The sequence below is a fragment of the Pongo pygmaeus genome, chromosome 2 (genome assembly GCF_028885625.2).
Source record: "Pongo pygmaeus isolate AG05252 chromosome 2, NHGRI_mPonPyg2-v2.0_pri, whole genome shotgun sequence".
Taxonomy (NCBI): Eukaryota; Metazoa; Chordata; class Mammalia; order Primates; family Hominidae; genus Pongo; species Pongo pygmaeus.
Window position 1 is genome coordinate 57,625,595 of NC_085930.1, and position 14,246 is coordinate 57,639,840.

The 14,246-nt window shown below is 43.7% G+C and overlaps 1 protein-coding gene across 2 annotated transcripts in view; it reads right to left on the bottom strand.

Annotated features, from left to right (window-relative positions):
• The window catches only part of ITGB5 (integrin subunit beta 5), a 122,875-nt gene that overhangs the window by 56,840 nt on the left and 51,789 nt on the right, over positions 1 to 14,246 (bottom strand). For both annotated transcript variants that reach the window (XM_063661682.1, XM_054480965.2), the window contains exon 6: positions 607 to 768. In XM_063661682.1, coding sequence (XP_063517752.1) covers positions 607 to 768 — 162 coding nt within the window. The remainder of the gene's footprint in view (positions 1 to 606; positions 769 to 14,246) is intronic.

The window sequence follows — 14,246 nt, forward strand, 5'->3', positions numbered from 1 at the left end:
TTGGATCTGGATGATGGGCATGTAGGGTTCATTTTACTGGTCTATTATTATATATGTTTGAAATTTTGCACAAATTCTTTTAAATTGCATAGTTGTGGTTATAGACTGTTGGGAGTAGATGGTCCTTGGGACCTCTCATTCCATGCAGAACACTTCTGCCCACCACCACTGACACTGACAGGCAACTCACCACCTCTGGGAGCCCATGTCTAGAAGTCAGGAAGTCCTGCCCCATAACTTCTATACCAGTTGTGGCTTCTGCAGGGGCACAGCACCCACCCTCCTTTAAGACACCCTCCCCACTATGAGATCTATCCTGTTTCCCCTGGGCCACCCGTATCCCAACCAAACAATTCCCATTTAGATGCACATTGACAGAAAAATGAACCAGCTACAGAAATCCCTGAGAAATGTTGTAAGTCAATTAGGAGTTCCGGAAACCCAGTTGGAGAAGACTGAATAATGAAACCCAATGCCAAGAATGGATCAGAAAGCCAGTGAATACTGAGGGCCAGAGGAAGGTTTCAAGGCTGGGCAAGTACTAAGACCACGGGCAGAGTCACAGGAGAGGCATCAGGGAGGGGGGATCTGGTCCCCGGCACTCACCATCTGGTTAGATGCAGTGTACTCGTTGGCCTCGTTCAGGTGGCACTGGCCATCATGTGGCTGCACCAGACCTCCCAATTTTCCATCCAATGCAATGTGGGGCACATCATCCGTTGTGAACACCAGCAAATGCAGTGCATCCTTTCGCCAGCCAATCTTCTCCTGAAGGACAGAAGGTGGATGGGTACACCAGTCTTTCTGCCCAGTCCTGCCCTGGTCATGCAGGGCACTGGCCCCTCTCTAGGAGTCACGGCCTGAATCAGAGGCATTCCCCTTGCCATGTGTACCTGGGGCACACTCACAAAACCACTGGGGAGAGATTCCACAGAGGCTCTGAAGAGACACAGCCTGGACTGGGGAAGCCCAGGTGCACACAGACAAATGTCCAAGGCTTTGCCCACTTTGGCCCATGCACCTGAAACCCCCTCCCTCCAGCCCATCATACTCGTCTCTGCTCCTTTCACTGATGACCCCTGAGGGCTGCTCCTCCTGGACGCTTCCCCTTTTGGCCTCAGCTATTCTTCCTTCCCCAGAACAATCTTTAACCTTCCCCACAACCAGCTCCCCCATCAACATCCCCTGGTTGGCTGGGCTAGTCTAAGATGATGGTTAAGATGGTTAAGTACCCCCATTAGCCCTGAGTCAATCAGAACAGAGCACTCAAATGACCAATAGGTGGGTTTGTCTTTTGAGGGTTTGTAAAACCTGCCATCTATTCTGGTAGATATAAACCACTCCAATCGTTATTTGAGCCACATTGGTGTTTAAAGTCAATCAGATCCCTTTTCTCCCTTTATTGCTCTACTATCTGAAATTTATCCAGTCTTCAGACTGAGGTACTGCTGAATACAGTCTGTATTGGAAAGGAAGGACTCTGCATTTTTCATACTCAGCCACTGTGGTGCCAACTCTACACAAAAACACTCCCAGTCATCATTTTTAGGAGCAGCTAGACCTTGATACAGAGCAACAAACACTGGGATATGGTCGCCTTCTTAGTAATGGTGAACAGGCATCCCAAAATGCGTCGGTAGCAGCATGAATAAATGAAGGATTTAAACACTGCTGAGAGTCCTCTATACCTGCACACTTGCTATTGAAATAGGAGACTGGATTCACGGACCTTATAGGTTAAAAGCTATTGCTCTCTTACGACAGATGAAGAGTAGAGGGTATCATCCTCTCTTACTTATCATCATAATGGTGGATAAAACAGCCAAAAGAACTATGATATTTTCTCACTTGCTCCAGAGGCGGCATGGAAATAAAAAATAAATAAATCACAAAAGAGTCTGCCAACATGAGGAGGAAAAGAAGTTTGAAAAGAAGCCAGTGAGGACTGACAGCCAGGAGACCTATTGTGAACAAAGGGATTAGCCTTTTGGGGAATCAGTTTCCTAGACACTCAACATTCATCCAGCATTCAATCACTGATCTCTTACTGCATGCCAGGCCTCACAGAAGGCACTGGGTCCACAGAAAAGCTAGTTCCAGACCTCAAAGAGCTTATAATCAAATGGAAACAGCAACACCATGACAGGAGTGTTAATGAAGGAAAGTCCAATGCTAATGGAAGCCAGGGAGAGGAGGAGGAGGGAGAGGCTTCCCAACACAGACGAAACTTAAACTGAGCTGGAAAAAAAGAGGAGGACACTTCAAGGAAGCTGAAAGAGGGTGGGATGGCTCACACCTGGAATCCCAACACTTTGGGAGGCTGAGGTGAGAGGATGGCATGAGGCCAGGAGTTCAAGACCAGCCTAGGCAACATAGGGAGACCCCATATCTACAAAAAATATTTAAAAATTAGCCAGCCATGGAGATGTGCACCTGTCATCCCAACTATTCAGGTGGCTGAGGCAGGAGGATCACTTGAGCCCAGGAGTTTGAGACTGCAGTGAGCTATGATCATGCCACTGTACTCCAGCCTGGGCAACAGAGCAAGATCCTGTCTGTAAAAAAATAAATAAATAAAAACAAAAACAAATAATTTTTAAAAAATTTAAAGGAAGCTGAAAGAAGGAATAAGAAGGGAGAAGGCGGAAGAGGAAGTGGGCATTCTAGGCGCTAACAGAAGCTCAGAAGGGAAAGGAGCACAGTGAGGAGGCCAGACACATTTTAGGAACCTGGAGTGAGAAGCCTAGAAGGTCCCTTGCTGCAATGAAATGCTAAGCCATAACAAAACTACTTATGGGTAGGAGTTGGAATAGTGGTTCTCCTTGCTGTCAGGATTGGAAAGGGTCACAAAGAGGCTTTCAGGGTGCTGGTGATGTTGTGTTTCTTGACCTTGTGAGCATTTATCGAGATGTATAGTATATATATAAACTATATATATAACTATATATAGTTTTCGGTGTGTATATTTTGATAAAGAGTTAAAACCTATTAAATAAATAAGGCAATGCATTATAAGCCCTGGAGTGTGGAAAAGAGGGAGCCAGATGCTTGGGAAATAAAATACAATAGAGAGAAAGTGTAAACTAGTAGATTTTTTTGCAGGAAACATATGAATCTGTTATCCAAAAGGGCACAGCCATGTGCTCAACACCCTAGCAAGGAAGCAGAAAACCAACTTTTAATTTGACAAATTGTATTACAAACCTTAAGGAAAATCAGAAACCTAAATAAATGGACAGAGATATCATTTCAGGATTGGAAGAGCCAATGGTGTTGAGACGCCATCTCTCAGCAAATTGGTTTATAGATTTGACACAATCACAATCAAAAGCCTAGAAGGCCTTTTTGAGAAAATGACAAGCTGATTATAATATTTATATGAAATTGTAAGCAATGGAAACTAGCCAAACAATTTTGAAAAAGAAGAACAAAGTTGGAGGACTTATTATCTTAGGTCAAGACTTATTACAAAGCTACAGTAATCAAAGATATGGTAATGACAAAATATATGCAATGACAGAATGCATACATCAGTGGAATGGGATAGATAGAGCAAAAATAGATCCACACATATCTAGTCAATTCAGCAGAGAATACTGGAACTGGACATTCATATGCAAAAAAAATGAAGTTCAACCCATACGTCTCATCATACACAAAAATTAACTCAAAGTGGATCACTGACCTAAACATAGACCTAAAGCTATAAAACTTCTGAAGGAAACCTAGGAGAAAATCTTTGTGACTGTGACGTAGGCAAAGATTTCTTAGATAAGATGATTCATAGGATAAAAAGTTGATTAACTGGGCTTCATCAAAACAAAAACTAATTTGTTCAAAACCTTCTTTGAAAAATACTGTTAAGAAAATGAAATGACAAGGCACAGACTGGGAGAAAATATTTGAAAAAAATAAAATCTGATAAAGGATTTGTTTACAGAATATATAAAGAACTCTCATTAGTCACTAAGAAAAAAACCAAACAACTGAATTTAAAAAGTGGTCAAAAGATTTGCACAGACAATTCACCAAAGAAGAGATATGGGTGGAAACGAGCACACGAAAGGGTTCTCAACATCACTAGTCATTAAGGAAATGCAAATTTGAACCACAGCGAGATAGCCATTAGATCCCTATTTGAATAGCAGACCAACAAACAAACCCTGACAGTATCAAGTGCTGATAAAAATGTGGAACCAGGCCAGGTGCGGTGGCTCATGCCCGTAATCCCAGCACTTTGGGAGGCCAAGGTGGGTGGATCACGAGGTCAGGAGATCGAGACCATCCTGGCTAACACGGTGAAACCCTGTCTCTATTAAAATACAAAAAATTAGCCGGGCGTGGTGGTGGGCGCCTGTAGTCCCAGCTACTCAGGAGGCTGAGGCAGGAGAACAGCATGAACCTGGGAGGCGCAGCTTGCAGTGAGCCGAGATCACACCACTGCACTCCAGCCTGGGCGACAGAGCGAGACTCTGTCTCAAAAAAAAAAATGTGGAATGATTAGAACTCTCATAATTGCCTATGAGAATACAAAATGTTTCACCAACTTTGGAAAACAGTTTGACAGATTCTTACAAAGTTAAATATACACTTACTATCAATCCAGCAATTCCACTCTTTGGTATTTACCCAAGAGAAATTAAACTTTATGCTCAAATAAAAACCTATATGCAAATATTTATAAAAATGTTATTCACAATCATCATAAACTAGAAACAATCCAAATGTCCATCAGTAGTCAACAGACACATCATAATACATCCATACAATCAAATACTACACTGCAATAAAAAAGGAACAAACTACTGATAACACACCACAACATGGATGAATCTCAAAGCATTACGTTAAGGACACAAAGCCCAACTCAAAAGGCTAATTCCATTCATATGGTATCCAGAAGAAGAAAAAAATACAGGGACAGAAAACAGATCAGTAGTTGCCAAAGTGGCTTAGGGTCATGGGAGGAGATGGATGACAAAGGCATGCTGGGAAACTTTCTGGGTGATGGAAATAATCCATATCTCAATTGTGGGGGTGGCTATAAGACTTTATACCTAAAAAGGGTCAATTTTACTCTGTGCAAATTATCCTTGACTCAGTGATTCTACTTCAGGGGAATCTATCCACAAGAAAGAAGTATTCTGAAATACATGCAACAGTATTAATTAATAGTGAGAAAAAGGGAAAGGCATGAATATCCTACTGTGCTGGAAAAGGTAAATAAATTCAGATATCTCCTCTACAGCCATCAGAAATTATTCATAGAAAGTATAAAATTATGAGTAAATATCTACAATATAAGCTGAAAACAAAGAATTTAGCACTATAGTTGTAGTGTGATTACAAACTACTTAAGAAACAAGCGTAACTCTCCATTAAGAGAACAAAATACCCCATAATGTGGCTGTGGTTGGGACTGGGGTTAAGGTTATAGACAATTTTTTGTTTTCCCATTATTTTCCAAGCTGTCTTTAATAGGCAGGCACAACTTCTGCAAAACTGGGCTCTGAATGTGGCTCTGTCATTTAACTTCTTCAGTCTCCAGTTCCTCCACACCAGCTTCTTGAGGGTCTTGTGGGGACACAAGTGGGGTGGCAGTAAGAAGACAGAACAACGTGGAATTTGGGTGCCTTCTGACGAGCATGTGAATTTTCTTGCTGCCCCTACTTACCTGTGCAGTTTCAGCCAACTATTCAACACCTCAAAAGCTTTTTTCTTATCAGTAGAACAGGAATAATAATACAAAACATGTATTGTGCACTTCCATTATTCCACTTAATCTTCACTGCAACCTTTGTGACATAGGTAATATATTGCGATCTCATAGGTAAGGAAACTGGAAACTGGTGTTCAGAGAGATGAAGTGACCAGCCCATCAACTAGCAAGGGCCAGAGAAGCCAGATTCAGATGACCAAACTCTTGCCCACATTCGTATACAGAGAGGAACTGTGCATGTAATAAATGGGATAATTCATAAACGTGCCTGGTTCATGATGGGCTCTCAACTTTTGGCTGCTGGATCCAAAATAAATGTTTGTTGAATGGAAGGTTGCATCTAAAATGGAAATAGCTCCACAAGTGAAGGATGGCTCAGCATAAGAATGATAATTCTGTTTTCTGTGAAGTGGGCTCTTGTTATGTAAATGGTGTTAACAAACTTGGCCCAGAGGTTGGGCTGCTGCGAATGAGTCAGGACATGCTTGTTCATCACACCCAGGCTTTCAGGCTTGGAGGCTTTACAAGTGGTGACTCCACAGAGTATTTACATTAAAAATAATTTCCCTTATTGTTGGGTTGGCTGGCAGAGCTAGCTGTTTTGAAGGCTTGAGTTCTGTATTCCACGTTTGGGGAAGGAAGCAAAAGTGGGAAAGTGGATTGAAAAAAAAAAAAAAAAAGAAAACAATGAACTACAAATGGAATATAGCATGAGGGCCAGAGTACATCAGCTTTGGAACAGATTCTGAGGTCAAATCTTTTCTCTATTCTAACTGTGGGCCCCTCAGTCAGTCACTTCACCTCTCTCAGCCTTAGTTCTTCATCTGTAAAATGGAAAGAAGCCTGCTTTGCAGAGCTGCTGCTAGGTTTAGACAGAATGTATTAAAAAGTATTATAGTTAACGCATAAAAGGGACTATAAAGGGAACTTGTAATTATTATTCCAGGACCAGTAATAATTTTTACATTTCTTCTCTTCTCCTTTTACTAATTGATATGTGAAGCTATATAACTGTTATAGGGAATATAAATTATTGCATGCTAAACAATTTAAAAGCCTTGTATTAATTCAAAACTACAATAAGATCCTACCACACGCCTTTAAAGTATCTAAAATTTAAGACTGACCACATCAAATGTTGACAAAGATATGTAGAGACTGGAACCCTCACACTCTGCTGGTAGGAATGTAAAATGATAAATGCTCTTTGTGTCAGGCCTCTGAGCCCAAGCTAAGCCATCGTATCCCCTGTGACCTGCATGTATACATCCAGACGGCCCGAAGCAAGTGAAGAATCACAAAAGAAGTGAAAATGGCTGATTCCTGCCTTAACTGATGACATTCCACCACAAAAGAAGTGAAAATGGCCGGTCCCTGCCTTAACTGATGATATTACCTTGTGAAATTCCTTCTCCTGGCTCATCCTGGCTCAAAAGCTCCCCCACTGAGCACCTTGTGACCCCCCACCCCTGCCAGCCAGAGAACAACCCCCTTTGACTGTAATCTTCCACTACCTACCCAAATCTTATAAAACAGCCCCACCCCATCTCCCTACGCTGACTCTCTTTTCACTCAGCCTGCCTGCACCCAGGTGATTAAAAAGCTTTATTGCTCACACAAAGCCTGTTTGGTGGTCTCTTCACAGGGACGTGCGTGAAACTTTGGAAAACAGTTTGGCAGTTTCTTAAAAAGTTAAAGAGCTACCATATGACCCAACCATCCCACTCCTGGGTACTGACTCAAGTGAAATGAAAGCATACGTCCATACAAAGACATGAACATGAACATTTATAGCAGCTCTCTCATAACAGGCAAAAACTAATGTCCATCAACAGATGAATGGATACATAAACTGTTGCATATCTATGCGATGGAATACTACTCAGCAACAAAAGGAATGAATGGATACACTAACAGCATGAATGAATCTCAAAATAACTGCTAAGGGAAATAAGGCAGGCAAAAAAAGAGTGTATACTAGGCATACGAAATTTGAGTAAATGCAGTCTAGTGTGTAGTGACAGAAAGCAAATTCATTGCCTGGGGTAAGGGAGGCAGGAGGGAGAGAAGGAAGAAATGATGATAAAGGGGCACAAATACACTTTTAGAGGTGAAGGATATGTTTGTTACCTTCATCACAGAGTTGCTTTCGTGAGTGTACATAAATGTCAAAATTTGTTAAACTGTACACTTTCAATATGTGTAGCTCATTGTACATCAATTATACTTTGATGCTCAGGCTGGTCTTGAACTCCTAGGCTCAAGCCATCACAGTGCTGGCCTCTCAAAGTGCTGGGATTACAGGCATGTGCCACCACGCTGGGCCCAAATACTATTTTATTTAATAGCAGTATCCACACAGAATTTAGGTGCATGGGCTCAGGTATCTGGCTAATCTGACTTCGGTCCCATGTCTCCCTTGTTTTTGTGATCTTAGACAAGTTACTTAATCTTTCCCTATCTCAGCTTCCTTGTTTATAAGAGGGAGATAATAATAGTTTTGATAAAATAGGGTTGTTGAGAGAATTAAAGAAGATGATACACATTGAGCACCCCACTCAGTAGCTGGTATGGGATAAACAGTAATTAATAGTTATCATCATAGTATTTCCATGGAGTTGAAAAACTGTCACTTGTGTCTATAATTCAGAAGCACATCATCTTATCTTTAGATTAATAGAATTATGGGTGATGCTTATTTCCTTTCTGATATCTACCTTTTCTAATTTTTTATGTTGAATATATTCTCTTTTTATAAATAGTTTTTAAAAGAAGGAGAAAACCTATTTATTTAGCTGAACTTTTCTCTACGTCTTTAAGTAAAGCCAAAATGTAAACAAAACCAATTTCGCTAAACATGACAGAGGTCAGCCTCAGATGAAAGCGTCAGGAGTGCGTGGGGCGGAAACGCACTGGACGCAGATGCATGAAGCCAGGCATCCGGTCAGGGCTGCGAGTCCTGTCACTTTTCTCTGTTCACTGTCAAATTCACCACGAGGTCTATTTCCAACTCCTGCTTCCAAACTTATGCGAGGGAACGATCTCACTTGTTTCGTCACCCACAGAGATAGGTAAAAGGACTTCTCCCTTCACCTATTCCCAGGAACTCACAGTTCTGGTCCTAGGCCCTAGGATGCCTTTCAGCCGGCCCTCTCCTCTCCGTCCTAAACAAACTGGCATGTCCTCCCAGCCTCGCTCTGATCTCACCATCCCAAGGGAAGAAGTGCTCCTCCCTCCTTGAGGAAACGCAGCCCTGCAAACCCCACCTTCTTTGGAGAATTTATTCCATCGTCACTCTCTCCTCTGGTCCCTTCCATGTGCCTACAAATATGCTCATGGCCCACTAATAACAAGCTTTCTCTTCACCCTGCTACACCACCAAACTCTCATCACTTGCCTCTCTCTCTTTTTTAAGACTAGGCAGACCTATTCCATTTCCTCCTCTCAGTTCCTTAAAATCTGACCTCACTCTCAGTCATCCATGAAAAGGGGAAGCGGGAATGAAATGGAAGACCAGCCCTTCCCAGTCACTGAGAAAATTAACAAAAATGGACTCCTCCCAGGAGTGAAGACAGACTCACTGGCTTGTTCACTTCCAACATCTGGCCCCAGAGAACATAGGGACTGGCAGAGAGAGAAACAAATGGTTAGGGAGGAAAGGACCTGGTTTCACTAGTTTTGAGGACACAAGCTTCCAGCCTGTGGGGCAATTTGGCTTCTTAAGGCTGAAAGGAGTCACACTCTGTGGCTACAGGTCTGACAAAAAAGGAAGCTCACGCAGAGAACCAAGAACAGCTTCCATCCATCTCTGCCCCACCCTCCACAGTTTGTCCCTGGTCTCTGTCCCACCTGACTTTCACCCACATGGTAAGGTGGCTCCATGGGAAGCCAACAGGAGCCAGGAAGAAGTCAGCTCAAAGTCAGTTGCACTTGGCAAATAAAGTGAGCATGTATAGCAGAGTTCGTGGTCACTGTGGCCAAATACAGGGGCAGCTTAGAGGGTGCACTGCTGAGAACCAGAGAACACAGGCTCCAAGGGGCTACAACAGGACAAAAGCACCAATGGATGACTGGGTAGAAAAACAGAGAAAACATGTAGCACCTGAAGTCTGGAAGGAACCTCAGAGGTTCTTGTACAGCCTCCCATCCAGTGCAGGGATCTTTCCTCCAGCACCTGACACCTGGGTATGGGGCTCACACACATACTCACCACCACACTGCTAAGTAGCTCTCCTTGATAGAAAATTCTTCCTTGGCCGGGCACAGTGGCTCATGCCTGTAATCCTAGCCCTTTGGGAGGCCGAGGCAGGTGCATTACCTGAGGTCAGGAGTTTCAGACCAGCCTGGCCAACATGGTGAAATCCCGTCTCTACTAAAAACACAAAAGTTAGCCAGGCGTGGTGGCACGTGCCTGTAATCCTAGCTACTCGGGAGGCTGAGGCACGAGAATTGCTTGAACCCAGGAGGCAGAGGTGGCAGTGAGCTGAGATCACACCACTGAACTCCAGCCTGGGTGACAGAGCGCAACTCCATCTCAAACAAACAAAAAAAAACCAGGAAAATTCTTCCTTACATTGGATTCCAACCTGCTTTCCTTGTGGCTACCCTAGTACATCCCCTGGAATAGCCAAAAGGGTCTATTCCCTCTTTTATAATGATATCTGAGGTCAGTTACCGTGCTACTTCCCGTGGTGTCTCTCCTCTGAGGATGTGGTTCCCATGCCCGGCACCACCCACTTATCCCCTCTGCTCTCTCACTGTCAATGTCTGTCTTAAACACAGCTCCCAGAGGCAGGCCAGGCATGGTTCCCTGGATATGGTCTGACCTGCACAGAGGAACTAGGCTGAAAAAGTGGCCTGTGGGCTCTGAATTGGACCTGGAGTGTGAGGCCTGTGTTTGGCAGCTGTATCTTCCTACTGGCTCATGTTAAGCCTGGGGATCCCCAGGTCCATTTCATAGTAACTTATTTATGCAAAGGGACAATGGCAGAGCATGACAAGTGAGACAGGCAGATTCAAGGACGCCCCGTGGGAAAGTGCAGGGGAAGGCCCGGACCACCAGTTCCTGGGAATCTGAGGAAAGCCAATGTCCCATTCAGATGTCAGAAAACACAAGTGGGTCCTGCCTGAACATGGGCTGGCTCACTGACGTTGGCTTGCTAGTTCAATCACAAGGGAGTTCCAGAATAAAGATGCCATCCCAGAGACTGTAGCTTTAAATTTCTAGGTTCTCTGATCCCAAGGTCAATCTGCCTAATTAAAATTAACAATTGTCCAAATGAAGAGGCCCTCAAGACTGTTATTAATGCAGCCCATGGGCCCCAGTTGTCACAGAAGAGTCACCAGGCACATGTACTCTCTCTGCTGGAAAAGATCCACCATGTAAAAAGCAGCATGCTGCCTCAGTGCTATCTGAGAAAGCCCAAGGGAGCAGAGCCGATGGGTCTGAGATGCCCTCCAAATTAGGAATGAGATGGCAGATATCGGAGTTTCCAATTTATAGACAGGGAAGCCAGGGGCAAAGATAAGCATTTCACATATCCATCAACATGCTAACCTTGCGACAGTACCAGTGGCCTCCCTGGAAAATCCTGAGGGCTGATAGAGTCACATGATAACTGTTTCTGATAGAGAGGAAACTCTTAGCTCCAGAAAAGAGTGGCACATGCAACTTTCTTCCCCTGGGACTGTTTCAGTACCATTCTACAGTTGGCAAACTGGGTCATGTGGGTAATTGTGAGGGTTCCTTAGACAGGAACTGTGCTCTCTTTGGAAGCACACCCTTCCCACTTCTCTGTTCCTGTGTGACTTCAAAAGATGGCAGACACTCTAATGTCAAGGTTAAGCCATACCAGCAGGTGGATAAAGTTTCCAATTCTGGTGCTGCCTTTTATGGCTGTAAGACTTTGGAGAAGTTACTCTACCTTTCTAGGCTTGTTTCCTCATCAAAGGAGATAGTAAAGCCACCTTTAAAGGAGTATGTGAAAGAAACCCTGTTAAATGCCTGGTACAGAGCCTGGCTCTCAAAAGCGCTCAGCCAGTGGTGATCAACAGCATCATCAGCACCAGCACATCACCGGGAAGCAAGAGACCAGGATGACCCCTTGAGAGAGAAGAATACTTTAATTGAACCACGGGCCCGAAGAAGCCAGTCCTTCCACAGAGTCTGTGCTCTGGCTGTGCCTTAGATCCTACACATATATCAGTCCTACAACTAGAGTGATGCTCATGGAGATAGGCACCACAGCTACTTCAACTCTGCATTCCCCACAGCACCTAACAGGACGTCTTCTACACAGTAAGTACTCAAGACGTTTTCAAATGTAATAACGAAACACTGTCCATTAACCTTTCAGGCAAGCACTGAGGAAGAGGGGACAGGTTTCAAGGCAGGAATGAGGAAGGAAAGGGGACTGACCTGGGCAGCCAGTGGGCAGCTCCCACAGTAGATCTGAGCTTGGGGACAGAGGAGTCTCCACAGCACATAAGGGAAAACAAGGTTAGAGGGTCTCTGTGATTGGTTTCCCGAATCATGTTGACATTCAGGCATATTTCCATCCCTTTATAACAATATACACATTCTTTTTAGTTTGTTTTTCCTACTTCCATCCACTGTTTGCAATGAAGTATCTTTTTTAAAAAAATCTGTTCTGTGGCTAAACTTAATGAGGCCAAAAGTGTAGCATTTCTTTCCTTGGGAAAAAGAAATCCTGGCCTATGACTCAGGATACAGACATTCCTCTTGAGCTCAAATCCCAGCAATGTGCAGGATAACATTTCTAATGTGTACTCTGTGACAGAGTCCAATCTGAATTATAGAACGTTTTGGAATGAAGAAGGTTGAACCATATGAATTTTCCATTTTTGCAGGAAAAACATCAACAGGCAAATAATAAATATCATCAATAAATATCAATAATTTTAGATGGTTCAATCTAATGTTTCCAAACAGGTTGTTTTAGTTCCCTTCTAATGGATCTGCAGGCTCAAATCAAATCCCAGAGGATAGAGACTTCTCATCTATCTTTAGTTTTCTCCACCATACCTGCCACTGAGCATTTATTGGACAGCCAATAAATGCTTTCTAAATGGAAAAGTATTACCAAGTAATAGTACTTCTGGTTCTGCTTTAATGAATTTGCATGAAGCACTATAAATTCCATGGAGGCAGCCTGGTGGATGGGAGGGTGGAAGTCCCATCCAGGATGGGACAAGCTTTGGGCCAGAATAACCTGGTATTCCTGAACTTCAGAAGCATAAAGGCACCTGTGAGAATGAAGCCTTTGTTCACCAGACGTTTAACAAGGATCTGTTATGTGCCCAGCAGTGTGTGGTGCTGGGAATATAGTCATAAGAAAAAAGACATAGTCCCTCCCTTCAGGGAGTTTACTATCTCAAAGGGAGGCAGGCATTCCAGGAATGCTTCAAATAAATAAAAATAAGATGATAACTAGGACAGAAGTGATTAAGCGCTTGCCTGGAGCCAGGGCATCCTGACCTACTCAGGGAAGTCCACCAGGGAGGGCTTCTCTAACAAACTGACAGTGAAGCTGAGATCTGAAACACAAACAGGCACAGGTTAGACATTAAAAGGAAAACAGATTCCGGGGGAGGAAGCAGGAATGGACAAGTGGAGCACAGGGATTTCCGGGGCAGGGAAGCTACTCTGTGTGATATTTAATGGTGGCTACCTGTTGTCGTACATTTGTTAAAACCCACAGAACTGTACAAACCAAGAGTGAACCCTAATGTGAACTATGGACTCTGGTTGATAATGATGTGTCAACACTGACTGGGTCACTGATTGTAACAAATATACCACACTGATGTGGAATGCTGATGGTGGGGGAGGTTGTGTGTGCAGTGGTCAGAGGGAAGTTGTGGAAATTCTTTATTTTCTATTCATTTTTGCTGTGAACCTAAAACTGCTATAAAAAATAAAATCTACTGAAAGAAAGAAAGAAGGAAATGAAAGAAAGAAAGAGAGAGAAAGAAGGGAAGGATGGGAAGGGAGGGAGGGGAGGGAAGGAAGGAGGGAGGCGAGGAAGGGGAGGGAGGGGAGGGAGCGGAGGGAGGAAGGAAGGAAGTAAAGAAGGAAGGAAAGAGAGAGAGAGAGAAAGAAGGGAAGGATGGGGAGGGAGGGAGGGAAGGACGGACAGGAGGAAGGGGAGGAAGGGGAGGAAGGGGAGGGAGGGGAGGGAGCGGAGGGAGGAAAGAAGGAAGGAAGGAAGGAAGCAAGCAAGCAAGCAAACCAGGAATACAGGGAAGGAGTATCAAAGAAAACCAGGAATACAGGAATGGAGTATCCAAACAGAGGAAACAACACATGCAAAGGCCTTGCCTGAGTCAGAGTAACGGACTCCAGGTCACTGTGGCTGGAATGCAGAGGCCACAGGTAGAGGCCACAGGCAGAGAGCCTTGCAACAACAGCCCAAGAGCAAATTCCTGTCTCCTTTCATCTTTGCCCAATGGACATTCCAAGCAAGAGGGAGCCTCTGACTTAAAATAAAAAATTGACATTCTCACC